Source organism: Mustela erminea, chromosome 19, assembly GCF_009829155.1.
Source record: "Mustela erminea isolate mMusErm1 chromosome 19, mMusErm1.Pri, whole genome shotgun sequence".
In the NCBI taxonomy this organism is placed as follows: domain Eukaryota; kingdom Metazoa; phylum Chordata; class Mammalia; order Carnivora; family Mustelidae; genus Mustela; species Mustela erminea.
The window spans coordinates 14,759,287-14,782,207 of record NC_045632.1 but is presented as its reverse complement, the minus strand read 5'-3'; the positions used below and the strand labels follow the sequence as shown (position 1 = coordinate 14,782,207).

Here is a 22,921-nt window from a genome sequence, read left to right as displayed (position 1 = left end):
CCCGCCAGCTGAGGCTGGGCAAGGAGGCGGGCACGGAGGCAGGCAGGGGGCGCGCGCGGGCGGGCGCGCTGCCGCGGCGCGGGGGCGGGGGCGGGGGCGCGCGTCCGCGAGAGTCTCAGCGGTCGCCACCGCTGCTGCCACCGCCGTCGCAGTGGAGGGGCGAGAGCCCGCCCGCCGCAGGGACGCTCCGCCAACGCCGCTGCCAGTTCAGGTCCCCAGGGCGCCCAGAGGAGGGGGCTGACGCGCGTCCCCGCCGAGGCGTGCGGGGGAGGGGGCTCGAGCTCGTGCTCGCCGCCGAGGCCGCGGAAAGGAGGGGCGCGGACGGCGCGGGGGCGGGCCGGACCTGCGCAAGGACCCCAGCCCTGGGGAGGGGCTGCGAAGCTGGGAGCTGTCCGCGGTGCTGGTGCGGGCGGGACTGAGGGGACGGGTCCCAGGGGAGGGAAGCGGAAAAGGGGGACTTCTGAGGCTACTCTGGAGGTAGTCTGGATTTGCCAGGGGGTTTAGGGAGGTCTCACCCTCTCTCGGGGGCTCTCCTCTGGGTAACGGGGGATCTGATTTTTTGCCCCGGGGCTGGGGGCTCTCAACCTTTTGAGGGGTATCTTCCTTGGTTCTTGCGCGATCTGTATTAGCTTTAAATGATGGGAGCGAATCACTTTTGCAGGGGTCTGCTTTGGGCGGTGAGGGACTTGGATCTGTTCTGGGTTTGGAGGCTCTGATTTTGAGGACTGTTTCCTTGGTTGTTCAGGACTCTAGCTTTGCCCTCGGTGATGGGGGTCAGTCACTTTAGGGGTACTTTACCTTGATGACGAAGTACCGTCTCCTTTAGGGGCTTTGCCTTCACTGTGCGCTGTGGCTGCCATTGGCGAGCTCTTCCCTGTATGTCAGAAACCTGTGAATTGAGTTGGAGGGTTCAGCATTTGACTTGGCTCATGTGTGTCTGTGTGTGTGTGTGTGCGCGCTTGTGTGTATGACGGAGTCTGAAGCTGACCTGGACCCCTAGGGAGCACATGCTCCAGGGACACAGGGTGGGGTTTGGCCCGCTCAGGATTTGTCCTTGGTTATGACTGCATTTGCCTCTCAGATCGAGCTAGAGTCTTTTTTTTTTTTTCTTTCTTTCTTTCTTTTTTTTTCCAGGAGGGAAGAAGAGGATCTTGTGACTTGGTGGGGGGGGGGGGAGGGAAGGGGCGAAATGTCCCAGGTGCCAGGTTTGGTCATGAGTGGGTGGGGGGATTCTGGCTTGGGGGACAAGTCTTGAGGGGGGCTCAGAAGGCAACCTTGTGATTGGTCCTGCTCAGGACAATAAGGGGGGGCTATCCTGTGCTTGCATTTTGGATGACTGCTTTTCCTGACCAATGGGGGAAATAGAACTGGCTTTAGTTTGGGAAGGGGGCTGGCAGGTTCTGTCTGATCCTGTTGAGGAGTCTGGGGCTAGATTTGGGGTTGGCTCGTTTGAGGAGCCAGAAAGTGGCCCTGTTGCTTACATTTGGGAGGTTGGCTTTGGCTGGGGGCTAGAACTAGTCATGGTTTGGGGACTGCAGTCTTGGAGTCCCAGGGCTGAACATGGAAAGTCTTGTGGGCTCATTAGGGAAGCTGGATATGGGTTGTGGGGGATGGGTTTACCCCAGATCGGAGGGTTGGTTTGGAGGGAATTAGACTAGCTGTAGTTGGGAAGTTGTTTAGGGGTTCAACTTGCCATACTGGGAGGTTAGCACTAGATAGGGGCTTCATTTGATACCCTTGGGAATGGTTTGAGAATCTTGAATTGGTCCTTATTGGAGGTGGCTAAGACTAGATGGAAGGGTCAAAGTGTTGCTGTTGGGAAAATGGCATGGAAGGCAGGAGCTAAATTGGAAGTTAGCTAAATTAGCTGGAGATCTAGTTTTGGAAGGTTGATTTGTCCCTGGGAGGGAGGAGGCTGACTGGCCCAGAAGCTGTACCTTTGGGGGCTTATGAGGAGTTGAGAAGGGCAGCCCTGAGGATGGGGCAACTAAGAGATTGGGCATTCTGGGTAATACCCATCCATCCTCCACCCCCTAGGAGAAAGCCTGAATGCCTCCCACCACCCCCCAACAAAGATAGTACTTGTAAAGCTTCTTCCATCCCTTCCTTCCAACCTCCCCCTAAATCTAGCAGCCTAAGCTTTGAACTGGGATGTTCTGGAATGGATAGGTGTATTGTGCCAGGCTGGGGGAATTAGCTGTGCTCCTCTCCCTGTCCTGCACAGCTGGATGGCTGGATCCATGAGAAAATGCTAATGGCGCGGGATGGCACCAGGGAAGACGGCCACAAGCTGCATAAGAGATGGCTCCGGCACCAGGCATTCATGGCCGAGCTGGCTCAGAATAAGGAGTGGCTGGAGAAGATCGAGAGGGTGAGGATGTAGAGCGTCCCTCTGCCCTTGTCAGGTGCTGGAGGCCTCCAGGGCACCCACATCTCAGTTCCAGAACCCACCACTGCTGTCCTGCCCTTCCTACCCCTCTGAACCCTTAACAGATCATTTCCACATCTGCTTCTTGCCATGGGGCTGTGAGCAATTCTTGTAACTTCTTTGAGCTTCAGTTTTTCCATCTGTAAAATGGCTCGCATCTCTTCTGCATGGTGCTCATACCCATCTGGTTGTTAAATATTTTACCCTTCCTCTAAACTCCCCCACTCCACATGGAGGAGCTAGGCTGGAAGGTCAAGTAGACAGGCTGGAGCCATCCTGGGAGACCCAGGGTTAATGTGAACTATGGATTTGTCCAACCCTGGGTTTTAATTGTGTCTATGCCTCTTACCAGCCTTGGAGAACTATGTTAACCTCTTTGAGCCACAGTTTGCTCTGCTTTAAAAATAAAGAAATAGGGGTGTCTGGCTGGTTCAGTCAGAAGAGCATTTGACTCTTGATCTTGGGGTTGTGAGTTCAAGCCCTGTGTTGGGTGCAGAGATTACTTAAATAAATAAAACTTTAAAGAAAGAAAATTAGATAAGGAAACAATGAACATTGCTACTTCCATGGGCTCTTAAGTCATACATATAAAGTCCTTAATACAAGGCCAGGCACCTAGGAACGTAATTGGTATGGTATTATTATTTTTAATGTGTACTGTACCATATGTAGCTCTAGACCACCAAGGAGTTTGACTTGAGTCTTGGAGGAACCCAGCCTCAACCCCCAAAACTGATCCCTACTCTTGTTGGAGCCGTAGACTTACAGCCTTGAGTACCTCCACTCTCCTGACTTAAAGGGGATACCTACGTCAGTCTTAAACCCATTGATGCCCCATAAATGGTGGCAGGGGGCAAAGTCAATCTTTGAGTTTAACTGAAGTTCATTCTTTCTGCTTCTTTTGCTCTCCCCCATCTCTTCTGTCTCCATCTCTCTCTCTCTCTCTCTCTCTGTCTGTCTGTCTCTCTCTCTCTCATCTTTCTTTCTTTGGACCTCTTCCCATGTTTCTGACTTGATGGACATGTCCCTGTGTCCCTAACTCTATGTCTATCCATCTTTTGTCTCATCCTTCTTCTCATGTGTTGGTTCCTTCCATCTCTGGGCCTGTCTCTGTCTCCATGTCTCTCCCTGTGTCCCATTGCCCCCATACTTCTCTTTCCTTCCCCACCACCTCCCCCCCTCCCACTCCCTTCCTGTCTCCCACCTGTCTGGGGCAGGAGGGCCAGCAGCTGATGCAAGAGAAGCCAGAGCTGGCGGCCTCGGTGCGGAAAAAACTGGGGGAGATCCGGCAGTGCTGGGCTGAGCTGGAGAGCACCACCCAGGCCAAGGCGAGGCAGCTCTTTGAGGCCAGCAAGGCCGACCAGCTGGTGCAGAGCTTCGCTGAGCTGGACAAGAAACTCCTTCACATGGAAAGCCAGCTGCAGGATGTGGATCCTGGCGGGGACCTGGCCACGGTCAACAGCCAGCTCAAGAAGCTACAGGTATGGCCTGGCCGAACCCGACAGGGCCTCTGCGTGCCCCCCGGTAGCCTTAGTCAAGGTATTGCACACAGAGGGGATTTCATAGAGGGATTTGTTTCAGATGTGTTAGAAGGGCTGGAAGAGCAGAAAGGGGGATCCGAGGGAGCCCATTTAATGGTAACTCACTCCTTCCAGCAACCCTGAGATTGGTCCAGTGACTATCCCCCATTTTACCAATGGGGAAAGTGAGGCACAGAAGGTAAAGCACCTGGCCAAAGGACATACAGTGAGCTGGCAGCTCCCTTAGGACGCAAGGAGGGCTTGGAGGATAGACGTAGAGTCTGCATGGTCTCGGCTGCTAGCTGGCCGCTGGTCAGTGCTCGGGATCTGATCATTTGACAAGACTGTCTGGAGGTTCGAAAGCAGATGTTGCTTATCCCCTCCCGAAGTGTAGCAGCTCCTGCCTCCGAGTGCCAGGCACGCTGCCTGACCACAACGGGGAACGGAGCCTCCAAGAGGCGAACTTATTGGCCCAGGGGAGCAGGTGAAGAGCCTAGATTCAAATCCAGGACCCTTGACTCTTCACCGATGCTTTGGATATGCCCCCTGCATAGTTGCTAGAGGGTTGGGCATAGGGTCTGGGCGGGGAGAAGAAAAAAAGAAAAAAAAAGTTAGCTAATAATCAAAGCCTAAAGACATTGATTAGAATCTATTCATTCATTTACGCGGCAAATGTTCACTGAGCACAGACTGTATGCCAGGCGCTTTTCTCGGTGCTGGAGAGCAGCAGTGGGCAAAAGTGACCCGAACCTGTAGCCTTCACAGGGCTCACATTCTGGTCCGGGGGACAGGCAAAGGAGCAAAGAAACACGGAGCTGAATCTGATGCCAGTGATGTCATTGCTTTATACACAGCAGCAGCCCCCATGTGTGGTCTCCAGGACACCTTTCCATGCTTAGAAATCATGGTGATCCCCAAAGAGCTTTGGTTTCAGTGCATTTTACCTATCAATATTTACTGCACTAAAACAAATAAATGATTCACATAAAAAAAGATAATAAATCCATTTTTTATATTAACCCCAGAGCATTCTTTTATGAATAATAACTCTTTTCCAAGCTAAAAAAAAAAAAAATTTAGGAGATTGGCACTGTTTCCAGTACTGCAACTCTTTCATGTCTGGCTTACTAGAAGATTCTTTTTTTTTTTTTTTAAAGATTTTATTTATTTTTATTTATTTATTTATTTATTTGTTATTTTATTTTTATTTATTTATTTATTTATTTACTTACTTATTTGACAGAGAGAGATGTCACAAGTAGGCAGACAGAGATAGAGAGGGGGAAGCAGGCTCCCTGCTGAGTAGAGACCCCTCTGCCCCCCAATGCGGGCCTTGATCCCAGGACCCTCAATCCCAGAAGTTCAGTGCCCGCTGGAACTCCTCAGGACCCTGAGATCATGACCTGAGCCGAAGGCAGAGGCTTAACCCACTGAGCCACCCAGGCGCTCATGCTTTTGCCACAGAAAACAGAGCATGTGCAGAAGATTCTTACCTACTAGAAGATTCTTACCTTTGCTTCTGCACATGTTCTGTTTTCTGTGGCAAAGGCATGAGTCATAGGGTCCCCACAAAACCACACTATACCCTTGGGAGAGAATGAGAATAAAGGCAAATAGTGCCTTCGTATTTTTTTTTAAGATTTTTAATCTATTTATTTGACAGAGCGAGAGATCACAAGTAGGCAGAGAGGCAGGCAGAGAGAGAGAGGGAAGCAGGCTCCTCGCCAAGCAGAGAGCCAGACTCGGGGCTTGATCCCAGGACCCTGAGACCATGACCAGAGCTTAACCCATTGAGCCACCCAGGCGCCCCAGTGGTATTCTTATAAAATAGTTGGAACCTTGCAGACCCTTTGGAAAGATGTTGGGGATATGGTGAACTCTCAAGAGATGAGGATCTGTGGGGTGCCTGGGAGGCTCCGTTGGTTAAGTGTCTCCTTTCAGTTCTAGTCATGATCCCAGGAGCCCACATCGGGCTCCCTGCTCAGGGGAAAGCCTGCTTCTTCCTCTCCTGCTCCCCCTGCTTGTGTTCCCTCTCTCACTGTGTCTTTCTCTCTATGTCAAATAAATAAATAAAAATATTTTAAAAAATTATTTTGGGGGGGTGATATATGAAATGTTAATAGAGTGCCAAAAGTTAGAAGGGCCTTCAGTTCACGTGATCTTGCCAAATAGCTTGCCCGAAGTCTGCTGCCAGTTAATGCTCTCTCCGCCTGTGAGAGTTCCTGTTTCTGCCCATACTTGCCAGCACCTGTATCGTCAGACATTTTAGATTTTTCTCAGTCTGATTTTTCTCATGCATGGGTTGTTTGCATTTGTATTTTTTCTGGTGACCAGTGAGCTTGAACATCCCTCTTTCCTCGGGCGTTTAGGTTTTGGAGAGAGGACAGGGGGCCTCCTGTTCTTCCCTCCCCACAGAAGAAAGTCCTGTTGAAGCGTTGTTCTAGGGCGAGGCCGAGGCCCATCGGAGACAAGGGTCTGGCTGGGGGTCACACAGAGATGGGAGGCAGGGGCAGGCCCCAGCACAGGACTTTCGCCAGCAGAGGGAGCCAGAGGCGGCAGGGAGTGTCTCAGTAGTCTCGGCCCCCAGATGGAGCCCAGCTGGGCCTCCGGAGCTGCCTTTGGGGAGGGGAGGGGCTGCCCAAGGCCCCCACTGTCCCTAGGGCCGCCTGAGAGCTCAGATGCTGGGCACAGGCAGGAGGGCGGGCGGCTGCCATCCAGCCGGCAAATTTCCTGGCTGCCGCACCCCTCCGGCCCTGGGGCCCGGCTGGGCTGGAGCAGGCTGGTTCAGGCAGAAGGGGTGTGGATCTGTGAGTGGTCTGCCCCCTTGGCCTCTCTCTGGGCCTGTCTCTCCATCCTGGTCCCCGAGATCCTCTGTGTGGAAACTCTGCGAGTTGCCATCTCCTGTGTCCATGTCTCTGCTTCTCTTACTTTCTCACTCTCTTTTTGTTTCCATTCTTCATCTCCACCTCTGTCCCTTGATCCCTGTGCCCTCCTGGGTCCTCTCCTGTGTCCTCTGCCCCAATCACTGCAGCAGGCTTCCTAGGAGCCCACCTGAGATGGAGGCCATGTGACCCCGAGTCTGTTCTCAGAGCCTCCTAGCCAACTGGCCTTCCTGGCCCAGGGACCAGATGGTAGTGTTCCAGGCCCCCGCTTGCCAGTCCTCAGGGGCCTGACCAGCTGGTCTGGCTCAGCCACGGGCTCCTGCCTGGGGTGGGTGGGGGAAGCTGGTCTCCTGCCATCAGAGGGGGCCCAGCCAGGGGAAAATGCACTGGAGGCTTTGCAGCTGCTAGGCTGGGTCCCTGGGGACTCCTTACCACCTACTTCACCCCCGAAAGCTCCCCCCACCCCAAGCAAGGCACTTTCTCTGGCTAAGGAAACACCCCCCCCCCCGCCCCGTTCTTTGTGTCATATGTCTTCCTGAACTCAGTGCAGCCTATGGGGAGAATCGGGATACAGGAGCAGCACAGCCAGGGTTTGAAGCCCCCCATCCCACTGCTACGCCACCCATGGCCAGTGACCCCTCCTTTCTGAGCCTCCATTTTAGAGAAGCAGAGTAACTGAGAACCGCCAGGATTTTGTGGTCACCTGGCTCTGGGTTCAAATTGTGGCTGTGGCAGTCTTTACTCTGAACCAGGGACTGCTCCTCTGAGTCTCAGTTTCCCCAACCAGGAAATGGGAAAGCAGCAAGGTGGATCCAAGTAGGGATGAGAATGATCTAGGGGTCAAAGCTTGTGTATTCTTACCTACTATGTGGCTAGTGACTGAGGCTTTTTCCCAAGTAGGCTCTTCTGCTTTTTTTTTCTTACATTTAATGTCTTTTCACAAATTTAAGATTTAATTCCATACCATAAAATGCATACTTTTAATGTGTAAAAGTCAGTGGTTTTCATATATTTGCAAATCACCCCACCCCTCCAAATACTATTCCCATTAGCCTCCCTCTACCAGTTTACTCCTTCTACGCATCTTCTCTTTGACTCTATAGATTTACCCATTTCAGACGTTTCATATAAATGGAATCATACAATAGGTGGTCCTCGGTGTCTGGCTTCTTTCCCTGAGCAATGTTTTCAAGAGTCATCCTTGCGGTAGAATGTGTCAGTACTTCGTGGCTCCTCTGGTTTTGATGTGTGTAAAGCCGGTTTAATTTTTGACAATTCTTAATTTCTTTTTTTTTTAAAATATTTTATTTATTTATTTGACAGAGAACACAAGTAGGCAGAGAGAGAGGAGGAAGCAGACTCGCTGCTGAGCAGAGAGCCTGATGTGGGGCTTGATCCCAGGGCCCTGGGATCATGACCTGAGCTGAAGGCAGAGGCTTTAACCCACTGAGCCACCTAGGCGCCCCGACAATTCTTAATGTCTAATACGGCCCAACACACCAGCCTGGGGATCAGTCCAACGAAGGCAGTGAGCGCACATTTACAGAGACCTACTCTGTGCCAGGCACAGGGCCAGGTGCTAGGATCCAACCGTGAATGAAATAAACATCCCCATCTTCCCCCAGCCCCTTATGCTGTGAGGATTACGTAAATTATTCCTAGTCCAGTGCTCAGAGCGTTGGCTGGCTTGGGGCAGGCACCGGGATGTGTTACCTAGTATTGTTATGGTAAGAAATATCATGTGAAAAGTGAAAAGACTTTCTTTCCTCTCCACACACATACATGGTCGCACTTCCCAGGGTGTGTATCTATCTATCTTTCTTTCTTTTTTAAAGATTTTTATTTATTGAGAGAGAAAGAGCACGAACTGGGGCAAAGGGAGAGGGGGAAGCAGGCTTCCTTCTGAGCAGAGAGCCCAATGCGAGGCTTGATCCCAGGACTCTGAGATCATGACCTCAGCCAAGGACAGGCACTTAACTGAGTGAGGACTACCCCCAGTCACCCCGTGGGGGTGTCATTCTTGTCACAGTTTCTTCTATGTCCTGGAAATCTTCCATGTATATGCACACATTCGTGTGACATCGGGACAGACCATGCGGACGCTTGCCCCTTTTGCTGGACCAGGTGTCCAAGAATGTCTTGGACAAGGTGTCTTGTCCTTGTCCAAGAATGGAGGGATCTCCTGGTTGCATGATATTCCATGTGGTGACTCAAGAGTCTCTCTTTAACCAGCCCTCTGTTGAGAGATGTCTGGGCTGTTTCTAATCTTCCACTAGTGTAAATAGCACCACAGTAGACATCCCCATCCATATGCATTTGAGCCTATGTGCAAATACTTCTGTAGAAAAGAGCCTTCCAGGGGCACCTGGGTGGATGCCTCGGTTAAGCATCTGCCTTCAGCTCTGGTCATGATCCCAGGGTCCTGGGATCGAGCCCCGCCTCAGGCTCCTTGTTCAGCAGGGGATCTTCTCCCTCTCCTTCTGCTCCCCTCCCTGCTTGTGTTCTCTCTCTCTCTCTCTCTCAAATAGATAAACAAAATGTAAAAAGAAAGGAAAGGAAAGAGTCCTCCAAGTGCAATTTGTGGGCCCAAAGGTATACACATTAAACTTTTTTTTTTTTTTTTTTTTTGGTATACTTCCTTGCAGTCTCTTCTTTTTCTTTTTGGTTTTTTTTTTAGTAATTTTTATTTTTTATAAACATATATTTTTATCCCCAGGGGTACAGGTCTGTGAATCGCCAGGTTTACACACTTCACAGCACTCACCATAGCACATACCCTCCCCAATGTCCATAACCCCACCCCCCTCTCCCGACCCCCCTCCCCCCAGCAACCCTCAGTTTGTTTTGTGAGATTAAGAGTCACTTATGGTTTGTCTCCCTCCCAATCCCATCTTGTTTCATTTATTCTTCTCCTACCCCCTTAACCCCCCATGTTGCATCTCCACTTCCTCATATCAGGGAGATCATATGATAGTTGTTTTTCTCCGAGTGACTTATTCACATTAAACTTTTTTTTTTTAAAGATTTTATTTATTTATTTGACAGACAGAGATCACAAGTAGGCAGAGAGGCAGGCAGAGAGAGAGGAGGAAGCAGGCTCCCCGCTGAGCAGAGAGCCCGATGTGGGGCTCGATCCCAGGACCCTGGGATCAAGACCTGAGCCGAAGGCAGAGGCTTTAACCCACTGGGCCACCCAGGCGCCCCTCACATTAAACTTTTTGAGAGATATTGCCGAGTGTCCCCGTAAAAAGGCCGTGGACACTCCTGCACGTGATAGGGATCATCTCCCCAAGTGGCCCCCATCCTTAAGCATGGTCAAGCTTTCTCACCTCTGCTAATCTGAGAAGTGAAACATACTGTTTTGCAGTTATTTTATTTTTTTAAGATTTTATTTATTTGAGAGAGAAAGAGAGCACGAGTAAGGGGCAGGGAGAGGGAGAAGCAGACTCCACACCAAACAGGGAGTCCGATGAGGGGCTCCATCCCAGGACCTTGGGATCATGACCCAAGCCAAAGGCAGACACTTAACCAACTGACCCACCCAGGCGCCCCTGTCTTAAAGTTATTACTTTAATTTGCATTTCCCTTAACATTGAAGGAGGCTGAACATCTCTTTGTACATTTAACGACCACCTTCTGTTTCCTTTGCTCGTGTTTGCAAGGAAGGATCCACATTAAATGGGCATTCAAAACATGGCATTCTTGCAGAAGTAGAAAAGTGTTAGTCCTGGAATTATTCCATCTCGGGTCACACGGCCTCTTGTGGGCATGTTATGGAGAGGTTTTCATCTAGCAGAGAACTGGAACTTAGTAGCATTTCATATTATGTTTAAGAGTTTCCAGGATTTGAATGCATTTTGATTTTCTATGCATTGGTGCACTGATTTGCCTAGTGAAAAAGGTTTTGGAGTGACTCTTTTATTTTTCTTTGATTTCTGCAGCTTGTAATTGTGCCTTTTGAAAATTCCTTTTATGTGCTTTTGGCTTGTTACAACGTTTGTTTTTTATCCATTTTCATGACTCCTACGGATTGTGAACTGTATCAGCTGGAACTCTTTGGGGTGCAGTTCATAGGACTTCAAGCCACATTGACTTGGGCTAATGGGGAAGTTCTTGGCTCACTTTGCTGAAAAACCCAGGCAGTAGGCGGCTTCAGGCGTGGCTGGATCAGTTCCTCAAATTATGTCCTCCTCAGCAATCTGTCTTCATTTCTGGGCATTGCTTTCCTCTCTGTTGGCCTTATTGTCGGGAGTAAGTTGGCAAGTCGGCAAGTTGCCCCTCCACCCCACACCAGGCCTATGTTCTACCAACTGAGGAACCCCAATGGAAAGAGTACCCTCCTGAGTAACACAATTTTCCTGCAAAAGAGGGAAGCATTTGGGGGCCTGGGTGGCTCAGTGGGTTAAACGTACAACTCTTGATCTCAGCTCAGGTCTTAAATCTTTTTTAAAAAATATTTTATTTATTTATTTATTTGAGATAGAGAGAGAGAGAGAGCGTGCGCATGAGCAAGGAGAAGGTCAGAGGGAGAAGCAGACTCCCCATGGAGTTGGGAGCCCAATGCGGGACTCCATTCCGGGACTCCAGCATCATGACCTGTCAGCTCAGGTCTTGAGATCAGGTGATGAGTTCAAACCTTGGAAGAACAGTCTTCACTCGGTTCTTGGATTTTAACTGAGTTGCAGTCATTTGCTGTGATCTGTTACCACTTAGTTTCGTTATTGTAATGTTGTTTTCTTTTATGGCTTTCCCCCCCTCTGTTTGGAGTCACTCAAGTAATACACAATTATATTCTTTTGGTTAAAGATCTTACTAACTTAGAAGTCTTCATTGAAACATAAAGTCTCCCTTGACCGCACCTCCCATCCCCACACCCCAAAAGGAACCTTATTTATGATTTGGGGTGCATCCTGCTAGCCCTCTTTCTGTACATTTACTAACTACCTATGTGGTTTTTGAATAATTTTAATTTGTAATGTTTAATTTAAAATTTTTAATAATTACATTTTATGGCTCAGACATCACTTTATTAAAAATCCTATGTGACAAGTCTCTCCTTCACCCCTGTCCCCATTCACTGAGTTCTCCTCCCCTGCCCATAGGTACCATCTGTGACTAATTTCTTGTTTATTCCAGGGAATTTTTATGCATGCACAACCCATAACAAATATAATATATTCAAATGTATGTTCTAAGTTGTTTTTTTCTCTTAACAGAAAGTCTTGGCCATTATTCTCTACTGATGCGGATTTGTTTAACCATTTCACTCTTGGTGGGCATCATGTTTGTTTCCAGTTGCTTCCCATTATAAACTCTGCTTACAGTGTGATCCTTGGGCAAACTTCTTTCTTTATTTCTTTATTTCTTTAGTTATATTCCTAGAAGTGGAAGTGCAAGTGCTAGGTCAAAGCATATGAACTTTTTTGCATTTTGATGGGATCTGCCAAATTGTCTTCCAAAAAGGCTCTGCTAATTTACACCACCACTGGCTGACAGCAGCTGAGTGTGCCTGCCCATCTCCCTGCATCTTTGCTAATAATAGATATTATCTGTCTTGTACATGGTTGCCAATCTGGTGAACAAGAAAACAAGAAAGGGTAACTTGTTTTGATTTGTATTTTCCTGCTGATTAGTGAGACTAGGCATCTCTTCCTCATGCTTTTTTTTTTTTTTTAAAGATTTTATTTATTTGACAGAGACAGCAAGAGAGGGAGTACAAGCAAGGGGAGTGGGAGAGGGAAAAGCAGGCTCCCTGCTGAGCAGGGAGCCCGATGTGGGGCTTGATCCCGAGACCCCAGGATCATGACCTGAGCCGAAGGCAGACACTTAATGACTGAGCCACCCGGGCGCCCCTCGTGTTTATTTTTATTTCTGTGTGTTGCATGTTCACTGGGAGAGGTGCCTGTTCACATGGAGGCAGTCTTTTTCTTTGCCAGTGACATTCATCTGTGCATTGATCGAATCACAACCGAAGACCTATTACATGCCAGACACTGTTCTAGGTGCTCAGGAATACCGAGGTCAACCAGCACAAAACCCTGCCCTCAAGAAGCTCCCATTCTTTAAAAAAAAAAAAAAAAAAAAAAAAAAAAGCTCCCATTCTAGAAGCAAGAGACCAATAAAAAAAGTCACAAGTAAGGACAGAATTGGCTGATGGTGGTAAGTGGAGACAGAGGAAGCAGAATAAAGGGAATTCATTGTCAAAGAAACTAACTCCTTGTTCTAATAATAGGAGTTATGTTAAATATTTTTTGCAGGTTGTCATTTGCCTTCTCACTACATCTAGAAGTTCTGGTTGATGCAAAAGTATTTCATGTGGCCAAATTTATTAATCTTTCCCTTTATGATTTTTTTTGGGGGGGGCTGGAAAGATTTTCTCCATCCTAAGATTATAAAAGCATTTGCCCAGGTTTTCTTCTGTGCCTTATGGATTTACTTATTCCATTTAAGTCTTTAATCCATCTGGAATTGTTTTCAGCATAAAGAGGGAGGAAGGGATCCAGCTAAATTGGCCCATGACCACTCATTGAATAATCCATCTTTTCCTTGGGGATTTGAAATGGCATCTATAAAATGCATGAATTCTCCAGGGTATTTGGGTCTCCTTTTGCACTCTGTGTTTATTCCTATGGCATACGCACCACTTAAACCACTATAACTTCATATTTATGACATTTGGAAAGGTTGACTCTTTGGACAAATTACCTGACTTCTCTGGGCCTCAGTTTCCACCCCTGTAAAACAGGGATATCACCAAATTTGAAGGGTCGTTCTGAGAATGAACGAACGAATGAATGAATGAATGGGTCACTTTACCCCAACGGGCCAGGTAAACTGCTGTGAGAAGGTAATGTTTGAGCTGAAATCTAATTGACAAGGAAGAGCATGCCGGATAGAGGGAATAGCAAAGGCGAAGGCCCCGAGGCAGGAGTAGTTTAGTCTTGGCGGTATCAGGGAAGAGCCTAGAGCTTCTGGAGGGGATTGGGCAGGGGCCTAGTTGGAAATGGTGCGCCCTGGCGAGGGGTTTGGCTGTCACCATAAAGGCACTGGGGAGCCAGAGCAGGATTGGGAGGGAGGGTGGAGACCTTTGACTGTGCCCCTGTCCCTACAGTCGATGGAGTCGCAGGTGGAGGAGTGGTACCGCGAGGTGGGAGAGTTGCAGGCGCAGACTGCAGCCCTGCCGCTGGAGCCGGCCAGCAAGGAGCTGGTGGGCGAGCGGCAGAACGCGGTGGGCGAGCGCCTGGTGCGCCTGCTCGAGCCCTTGCAGGAGCGCCGCCGCCTGCTGCTCGCCTCTAAGGAGCTGCACCAGGTGGCGCACGACCTTGACGACGAGCTGGTGAGGACGGGCGCGGGGATTGGGGCGAGGCCCGGGTAAAGCGGAGGAGATGGTTGCGCGGCTGGGATGGGATGGGAGGCCGCGGGAGAGCCAGCGGACCCGCGGGGGCGTGGAGGTTGGGAGTGAGGGCGGGACCGTGGCACCTTGGCGAGTTCAAGGGCGGAGCTGGCTGGGTGACCTTCCCCCTTACCTACTGGGAGACCTTCCCCCTGACCCCGAGGCTAGACTCAGTCATTCAGTCCTTCCCTCCCTTACTCATTCGCTTGTTCACTTATCCACTCATTCATTCATTCATTCACTTTTTCGCATTTACTCACTTTCATTCATTCATTGGCTTATTCACTGACTCATCTTCATTCTTTCTTCCACTGACTTATTGCTGTTCGTTATTCACTCATCCCTCATTCATTCCTCATTCAGTCACTCGCTTCCTGATCTGCTCATTCATTCTTTTACTCACCAATTTGTTCATTCGCTTGATCCTTATGGGCCAGGCTCTGTACTTGGATGATGCTGGGGCCACAGGGGGACCAAGACAGACCCCATTCCTGCCCATAGAAGGCTCAAGAATCCGAAGGGGAAAACGGACTTATCTCAAGACAGTGACAACCCAGGGTGGTTTGGGCTGTTATGAGGGAGTTTAGGAGGCTGGGGGAGCCGAGAGGAGGCAATGGGCCAAAGTGAGGGAGGGTTTCCTAGAGGAGGGGATGTCTTGAGTTGAGACATGAAGGAAAAGTCCCCATTAGTCTGCTGAGGGAGAGGGAAGGGAATTGCAGGACTCAAGACCTTGTGCCAAGGACAGAGGTAAGCAAGCCTGTGTGGTGTGGCTTACAGTTTAATTGGGATGCAGTGGTCTTTGGGTGCATTCTCCCCCTTGACTTGCTCCCTGCATCCTTTCCAGGCATGGGTCCAGGAGCGACTGCCACTGGCCATGCAGACGGAGCGAGGCAGTGGCTTACAGGCTGTCCAGCAGTACATCAAAAAGAACCAGGTGAGCAGAGCCAGAGGGAGGATGTGGGTTAGGGCACATTCGGAGACAAGTGAGAAAAAAACAGCTCCAAATGGTTAAAACCAAAATTTGTTGGCTCTTGTGATTGAGAAGAGTGTGGACAGCAGGTATAGCTGCATCCAGGTCCTTCCATGATGTCATGAATCTTGCAACTCCATTTGTGTGTGTGTGTGTGTGTGTGTGTGTGTGTGTGTGTGTGTGTGTGTATTTTTGTGTTAGCTTTGGTCTCAGGTCAACTCTCTCCTCTCTTGATAGTGAAAGACCTCTAACAGATTCAAGTGTACATCCCACCAGCAGAACTGAAGGGGATTTCTCTCTCTCTCTCTCTCTCTCTCTCTCTCAATAATTAGTAGTCCCAGGAATAACTCTTATGGGCTCAGCTTGAGTCCCATGCCCATCCCTGAACTAATCATGGTGGCCAGGGATTTAGACTGTTCTGTTGGCCTGGTCTGGACTCAAGGGCCACTCTTGGTGGTGTCAGCCTTCACTTAATTACCTGAGCTGAGATGGAGACGAGGTTCCCCAGAGGAAAGTCAGGGTCCCGTGAGAAACAGTAAGGAGAAAAGCTTATTGGAAAAGGAAAAGCAACAACAAGTAAGAACTCAAACCACCCACAGAGAGAAAAGACAGAGATGATCAGCGAAAGAACCTTGACTCCTAATAGTGTCCGTTCCACTCATGGAGGGGGAGCTCTTGAGCCCGTAAGATCTCTGGATCTTTGTTCCCCTCCATGGGCCTCATTTCCACATCTAAAGAAGCAGAGAGTTGGTCTAGAGCAGTGGTTTTCAAATCCCTTAGCAGAGGAACTTTTTGGGCAAAGCCACTCATTCACCAAACCCAGTGTAAGATGCATGAGAGAGGAATGAATAATACTAATACTAATAATTACAGGTTAAAGACTTACTGTGCGCTAGGAACAGTTGTAGGTGGTTATGTGTGGGTCTTTGAAAATTTAATCCCCACAATAACCTTATCAGGTAGGTCTTCTCATTACTCTCCTTTACCAAAAAATGTGAGCTGGGAGAACGGGCACTGGAGGATGGTAAGGAGGTGGGCTTACAAATGATTCTCAAGGTTTGTGACCATGCTGCCCTAGATGGAGTTCTTTAAGAGGCTGGAGGGTTTTGTGTGTGGGGGGGGTTGGCTTTTTTTTTAGCTTTCATTTTTCTATTTTGCTGAAAACACTCTTGGCTGTGTTTGTTTGTTTGTTTGTTTGTTTGTTTAGATTTTATTAATTTATTTGCAAGAGGCGCACGCATGTGCACGAGCAGGGCACGAGGCAGAGGGAGAGGGAGAAGCCAACTGCACTCCTCCTGGGCTCTATCCCGGGACCCTGAGGTTATGACTGAGCCAAAAGACAGACGCTTAACAGACTGAGCCACCCAGAGACCCCAGAAAACTCTCATGACTGTTGACAGTGTTGAGGACTATTAGAACTGGCCCGCCCTTTTCATTGTTGACAGAAGTGCTCAAGTGCACTTCACGCTTATCACTGCGGTGAGGGTAGGGGCCCTGTATGTGCACAGGAGCTCTGGATGCTTCCAAGCCCATGGAGGGCTAACAGCAGCTAGTACTGACTGAGCACCTACTGTACGCCCGCTCAGCTCTGAGTGCTCCAGGGCACAACAGCCCCATGAGGTGGACATTAAGCACCCCCTCCTACCAGCCACAGGGCAGTCTGGGAAGTTGGCAAGTTCCTCAAGCTCTCCGTGCCTCAGTTTCCCAATCTGTAAAGTGAGTCAGAGAACTGGAGGGGCAGTGAGGACTGGAGGAGTGGCTACATCCTGCAAAGCCCTTGTTTAGCCAAGTGCCTGGCAGGTGGCAGGCACTCAAGGTCGTCCCTTAGCACCTCTGTTTGCAAGTCGAGGAAACTGAGGCACAGGAGAAGCTAAGTAAGGTGTGTACCAAGTCCAGGGCTGGTAGAGGGAACCTTCTGGGCTGATGGAAGTGTTTCATATCCCGACCTGGGCATGGTGTACCCGCATGTGAACGTGTTGAACTGTACCCCAGAAGACATGCACACCTCACTGCATGGGAGATACACGCGCACTGCCCTCCAGCAGCCTGATTCTGAGTCCTTTTGGCCATTAGAGGGTATCTTACACCACCAGGCATCTTGGTTGAGAGCACAGTGTCTGGAGCCTGCTTGCTGTGTTCAAATCCTGTCGTCCCCTTACTAACTGCTTGTTCCTAGGCGATGAACTGCTGCTGCTCTTGGTGTCTGTTTTGCCACCTGTAGCAGGGGGTTGGAGTGAACTAGGAACAGCGAACTGCCTTGGCGGTGCCTGGTGCATCGGGGCGATCAGTGGCGGGTTCCCTTGGTGGAATGTGCCAGTCTCCGAGGCGCGGGCTACCCCGTTCCCCGGGGCCACGGAATGCTCCTCTCCACCACACCCCCACCTCCCGTCCCCAGGGCCTGCGGCGGGAGATCCAGGCGCACGGGCCACGGCTGGAGGAGGTGCTGGAGCGCGCGGGTGCGCTGGCATCGCTGCGCAGCCCCGAGGCGGAGGCCGTGCGTCGCGGCCAGGAGCAGCTGCAGGGTGCCTGGGCGGGACTGCGGGAGGCAGCCGAGAGGCGGCAGCAGGTGCTGGATGCCGCCTTCCAGGTGGAGCAGTACTACTTCGATGTGGCCGAGGTGGAGGCGTGGCTGGGCGAGCAGGAGCTGCTCATGATGAGTGAGGACAAGGGCAAGGTGCGCCCGGGCTGGGGGTGTGGGGGGCCTGGGGGCGCTGGAGCCGGGGGCCGGCCGCTGCCGCCTCATCACGGGCGCCGTGTGCCCCCAGGACGAACAGAGCACCCTACAGCTGCTCAAGAAGCACCTGCAGCTGGAGCAGGGCGTGGAGAACTACGAGGAAAGCATCGCGCAGCTCTCTCGCCAGTGCCGGGCGCTGTTGGAGATGGGGCACCCGGACAGGTGAGCGGGTGGGGAGGGGGGATTGGGGCCAGGCAGGAGCGGGCCAGTTCTTAAGGAATGGTCGGGAAGGATCTGAAGCTTCACTATTGGAAATTGGGACACGCCCCAGTTGGACGTTGGAGCGGGAGGGGCGCTCACTGCCAGGAGCTGGAGCCCTGGGATTTCAGCATGTGGGTGGGGCCGCCAATGGAGGGGCGGTGCCCAGAGATGTTGGGAGATGATGTCTCAGACTGAGGAGAGAAGGAAGAGCTCAGGACAGGGAAGGGTCCCTTCCTACCCAGTGTCTGGGAGGACGGAAAAGCTGGGAGTGCTATGATTGGGCATAGCCCGATACTTTCTGGTATGGGGCCTCCCTGAGGCCAGGAGTAGGGGCCATATCTGGGAGTCCTTGGCTAGGGGTGAGCCCTGAGAGGGGGCGCAGGGCTAGACCTCTGTCCTCCAAAGCCAGGAGATGGCCTGGAGCAGAGATGGGCTGGCTGGGGACCCAAGTAGGGAGTCAGCAGCTCCCCCCCCAGGCCACTGGAGGGGCAGGGAATGGGACCACGGAGAGGGTGGGGGAAGAAGGAGCCTTGAATTTGTCAAGCTTAGGGAAGCAGAGTTTTCCCAGAGTGCTCAGGGGCAAATATTGGGTTCACTGAATCCAAGCCTTACAGAAAACAGAGGCCCCCATGAAGGAGTCTGAACTGAAGGATGAGAGGACACACAGACTTACCCCAACAGGGGGTGTCTGGGGGGGTCACAGCTCTGTGCTGGAAGTCTCAGGGGGTTCCATCCCTGCCCCTCCCTGTCCCCCATCAGTGAGCAGATCAGCCGCCGGCAGTCTCAGGTGGACCGTCTGTACGTGGCGCTCAAGGAGCTGGGGGAGGAGCGCAGGGTGGGCCTGGAACAGCAGTATTGGCTCTACCAGCTCAGCCGGCAGGTGGACGAGCTCGAGCACTGGATTGCGGAGAAGGAGGTGGTGGCCGGCTCGCCCGAGCTTGGCCAGGACTTTGAGCATGTCACGGTGAGCTTCGCTGGTAATAATATTAATACCAGTGGCTACTGCATCTGCAATAAAGCTTCTCTGGGCCTCAGTTTCCCCAGCCATAATGTGAGGATAATAACAGCCCCCACCTCCTGGCTCTTCTGGGAGCCCCAAGATTCCCCATAGTGTGAAGTGCTTAGGAAGTGTTAGTTACTATCATGTGCTTATTTTTCTTGTTACTCTTATAGCTACAGCAGGAGCACTTCCCTTTATTTCATGACCGCCATGGTCAGCATGATTATTATTACTCTTACCTGCTACAAGATGGCAGGCTGGAGGGGGCTTGGGTGCACAGGACCTTTGCCCATGCCGTGTACCCTGGGGGGGCAGGTGCTGCAGGAGAAATTCTCAGAGTTCGCCAATGAGACGGGCACCGCAGGGCGGGAGCGGTTGGCGGCTGTGAACCAGATGGTGGATGAGCTGATCGAGTGCGGCCACACGGCGGCGGCCACCATGGCCGAGTGGAAGGACGGGCTGAACGAGGCCTGGGCCGAGCTGCTGGAGCTTATGGGCACTCGGGCCCAGCTGCTGGCCGCCTCTCGGGAGCTGCATAAGTTCTTCAGCGACGCCCGAGAGCTTCAGGGACAGATTGAGGAGAAGCGGAGGCGGCTGCCCCGTCTGACTGCCCCGCCTGAGCCGAGACCCAGTGCCAGCTCCATGCAGCGGACCCTGCGTGCTTTTGAGCATGATCTGCAGCTCCTCGTGTCTCAGGTGGGGTGCTGGCGGCTGAGGGGGGAGGTGGGAGGGCCTGAGTGGCATGGTCAAGGGGTGCTGGGCAACAGAGCAGGTGGAAATTAGACAGTGGAGCAGGTGAAAACAGACCAGAGAACAGGCAGAAGCGGGATGATGGTGCAGGTAGAAAACCCACTGATTGCGTGGTGCCCAGAAGTCAGACCGTGTCCGGAAAATGTGGCTGAGTATGTCTTATAGAAATGGGACACTGTTTTCAGTGGAGACTGGGCAGGGCTTCTCCCAGAAACTGTGAAGGGAATCTTATCCAAATCCAGATGGAGAGCCTAAAGGAAATTTCGGAGGCTTTAGAGACACATGGTGGTGGGGCAGATAGAGATTAGATAGCAGGTCTCTGATGGAAATGATATGATCTTCCTGCAAGAAATTCGATGGGGGTGGATTTTAATGGACATGGTAACAGAGCCAAAAGAAATCGGGCTGTGAATCTGACAGGAGTCGGGAGGCGGATCTGAGAAATCAGATGGAAAGGAAGCTGTGGACGGGAATAGAGCTCCCATGGCCCAACCAAGGAAATTGGGCTGGGGGTCCAGCAGAAAGCAGGAAACGGGACAATCATCTTTATGGGAACCATCCTGCTGACTATTAGGAATAGGGCAGAGAGACTAACAGGGATTAGGTGGCGTGTCTCATAGAAAGAGGCCGGTCACTCCAAAAGAAATCAGGCAGTTGAACCTGTGAGCAATGGGTCTGCTAGAACCCACGTGGCACAACCAACAGAAATTGAGCAGGAGACCCAACAGGAACTGAGTAGCCATTTTGAAGGGAACTGGGCAGTAGGTAGCTATGAGAGAGACTCAGCTGTGGGATCACGAGGGGGCGGGCTCCCCGCACCCAGCCAGCCAATGGGGGAAGGAGGGCGGAGCCCGGGCCCACCGAGGGGCTGGGGCTGGACCTGGCTTGTCCAGCAGGTACGGCAGCTCCAGGAGGGGGCAGCCCAGCTGCGGACAGTGTACGCTGGGGAGCACGCAGAGGCCATCGCCAGCCGGGAACAGGAGGTGCTGCAGGGCTGGAAGGAGCTGCTGGCCGCCTGTGAGGACGCCCGCCTGCACGTCAGCTCCACGGCCGACGCCCTGCGATTCCACAGCCAGGCCCGTGACCTTCTTTCCTGGATGGACGGCATCGCCAGCCAGATCGGGGCAGCCGACAAGCCCAGGTGCCCCTTCCCCTACCGCGGGCTTCCTACCTGCCACCCCCCAGCCTGTCAACCGTCCCCTGTCCATAAGAAATCACACCAGCCAACACCTGGGGGGCCCCTGGAGGGCACCTGGGGGGGGCAGGCACTGTACTAAATGCTTCATGTGTATTAGGACCCCTTGTCACGCCTGGCCTTGGCGACTCACAGCATAGGGTGTTCTTCTGCCTTCTGGCCTTCCCAGATGCCCTGCACTGCCCTCCCCGTGGGAGGGGGCTGACCTTGGGATAGGGACAGCGATGTGTGGGGCTGTTATTTGTGGGTTAACCTAGCTGGTAGTGGGCACGGACTTATTGCAGATGTGACAGTCTGATGTGAACTGTCCCACAGTGATGGGGACCCAGGGTCTTTCCATTACTTGGCCCTGGGAGTGATACTCAGCTACAGCGGAGGAAAAGATCACGTGGGAGCTTTTGGGGACTAAACCTACACCCACATTCTGTCAGCCCGGTAACCCTAACCTGTCTGCCTGTGGGGCTGGGGAACATAGGACAGTGATGTGTCTGGGAAGACAGGAAATTTCGAGAGTGGTGGACACAGAGCATTATTTCCATGACTGTGGGGACTTGCCCGAGTTCACTTACTCAGCAAATACTTACCAAATGCCCGCTCTGTGCTAGATGGGGAGCAAGGCCCAGCTGCTGTCCTGGTTCAGCTTACATTCTGCAGGGTGGGCACAAGTAACCCATAAATTAAAAAGCAACTAACATTATTTCAGACAGCAATAAGTGCTCTGAAGGCAAAGCAAAGTAAGGGGATGTGGGGCTCATGGGCAAGGCGTCTCCGAGGATGGGATGTGGGCATGGAAACCTTGATGAAGTGATGGTGAGTTGGGTAAAGTTTTGGGGGAAGGGCTTTCCAGGTGGAGGGACCAGCAAGTGCAAAGACCCTGAGGTAGGTTGTGGTCATGAGTGCTTGAGGAAGAGCCAGACCATCCTTATGGTTAGATGGAGTGAGTGAGGTGGGGGGCTTAGCATAAGGTCACTCCAGATGCCTTGTGGGAAGAGTACGGTGAGAAAAGGGTAGAAAGAGGTGGACCAGCCAGGAGGCCACTGCTATAATCCTGGTGAGAGGTGGGGTGGCTTGTGGCTTGCTGCAGTCTGATGGTTGTAGAGAGAGGGAGAAGGGATTCATTTTAGGAATTAACATCTTTTCATTTTGAAAAATTTCAAATATACCCAGAAGTAGCAAGAACAGTAGAATGACAGCCCCCACCCCCACGTGCAGAGTAAACATCCGTCAATATCTGGTCCTTCCTCTTTCATCCGTATCCTCCCCGACTCCCCGCCTCCCCTCGCTGAGTTCTTTTAAAACAAAACCTCAGGTTTCACATCATTTCACAGGGTGCTTTAACGTTATAAATATACAGTGTGACTGATGGATTAGCTTCAGGGGCTGAGAGAAAAAAGAAAAGATGAGTTATGGATGAATGATGGGTGAATTTACTGAGCTGGAGAATTTCAGGGGAGGGCATTTTGAGGAAATAGGAGAGAATCAGAGAGATCATTCTAGACATACCAAGTCTTAGGTAGGCATCTTATAATGCGGGACCTTCAGAAATAAGTTTGAATCAAAAAAAAAAAAAAAAGAAGTTGTTTGGACACATAAGTCTTATAAAGCTATATTTGCTGACTGGTGGAACCTTCAGGAATTTCGCATTTGTTTCGGACATATGAGAGCTAAGAACAGTCCAGTGGTTATATAACACAAGCCACAAATGTGAGCCACATAGAGAATTTAAGATTTTCTTGTAACCACATCAAAAAAAGGGTACAAAGAAGCAAGCAAAAATTAATTTTAGCAATTCATTTTATTTAACCACGTAAGCCCCAAATATGATCACTTCAACATATAGTCAAAATT

The 22,921-nt window shown here is 51.1% G+C and overlaps 1 protein-coding gene across 10 annotated transcripts in view; it reads left to right on the top strand.

The window, feature by feature from the left end:
• SPTBN4 (spectrin beta, non-erythrocytic 4) overlaps positions 1 to 22,921 on the top strand; it is a 70,576-nt gene that overhangs the window by 39,546 nt on the left and 8,109 nt on the right. For 9 of the 10 annotated variants that reach the window (XM_032324364.1, XM_032324363.1, XM_032324362.1 and 6 more), the window contains 9 exons: positions 2,225 to 2,371; positions 3,646 to 3,909; positions 13,942 to 14,166; positions 15,068 to 15,157; positions 17,589 to 17,867; positions 17,959 to 18,089; positions 18,888 to 19,092; positions 19,444 to 19,824; positions 20,772 to 21,019. In XM_032324364.1, the coding sequence (XP_032180255.1) occupies positions 2,225 to 2,371; positions 3,646 to 3,909; positions 13,942 to 14,166; positions 15,068 to 15,157; positions 17,589 to 17,867; positions 17,959 to 18,089; positions 18,888 to 19,092; positions 19,444 to 19,824; positions 20,772 to 21,019 (1,970 nt within the window). The remainder of the gene's footprint in view (positions 1 to 2,224; positions 2,372 to 3,645; positions 3,910 to 13,941; positions 14,167 to 15,067; positions 15,158 to 17,588; positions 17,868 to 17,958; positions 18,090 to 18,887; positions 19,093 to 19,443; positions 19,825 to 20,771; positions 21,020 to 22,921) is intronic. The other variant, XM_032324365.1, reaches the window with a different exon arrangement.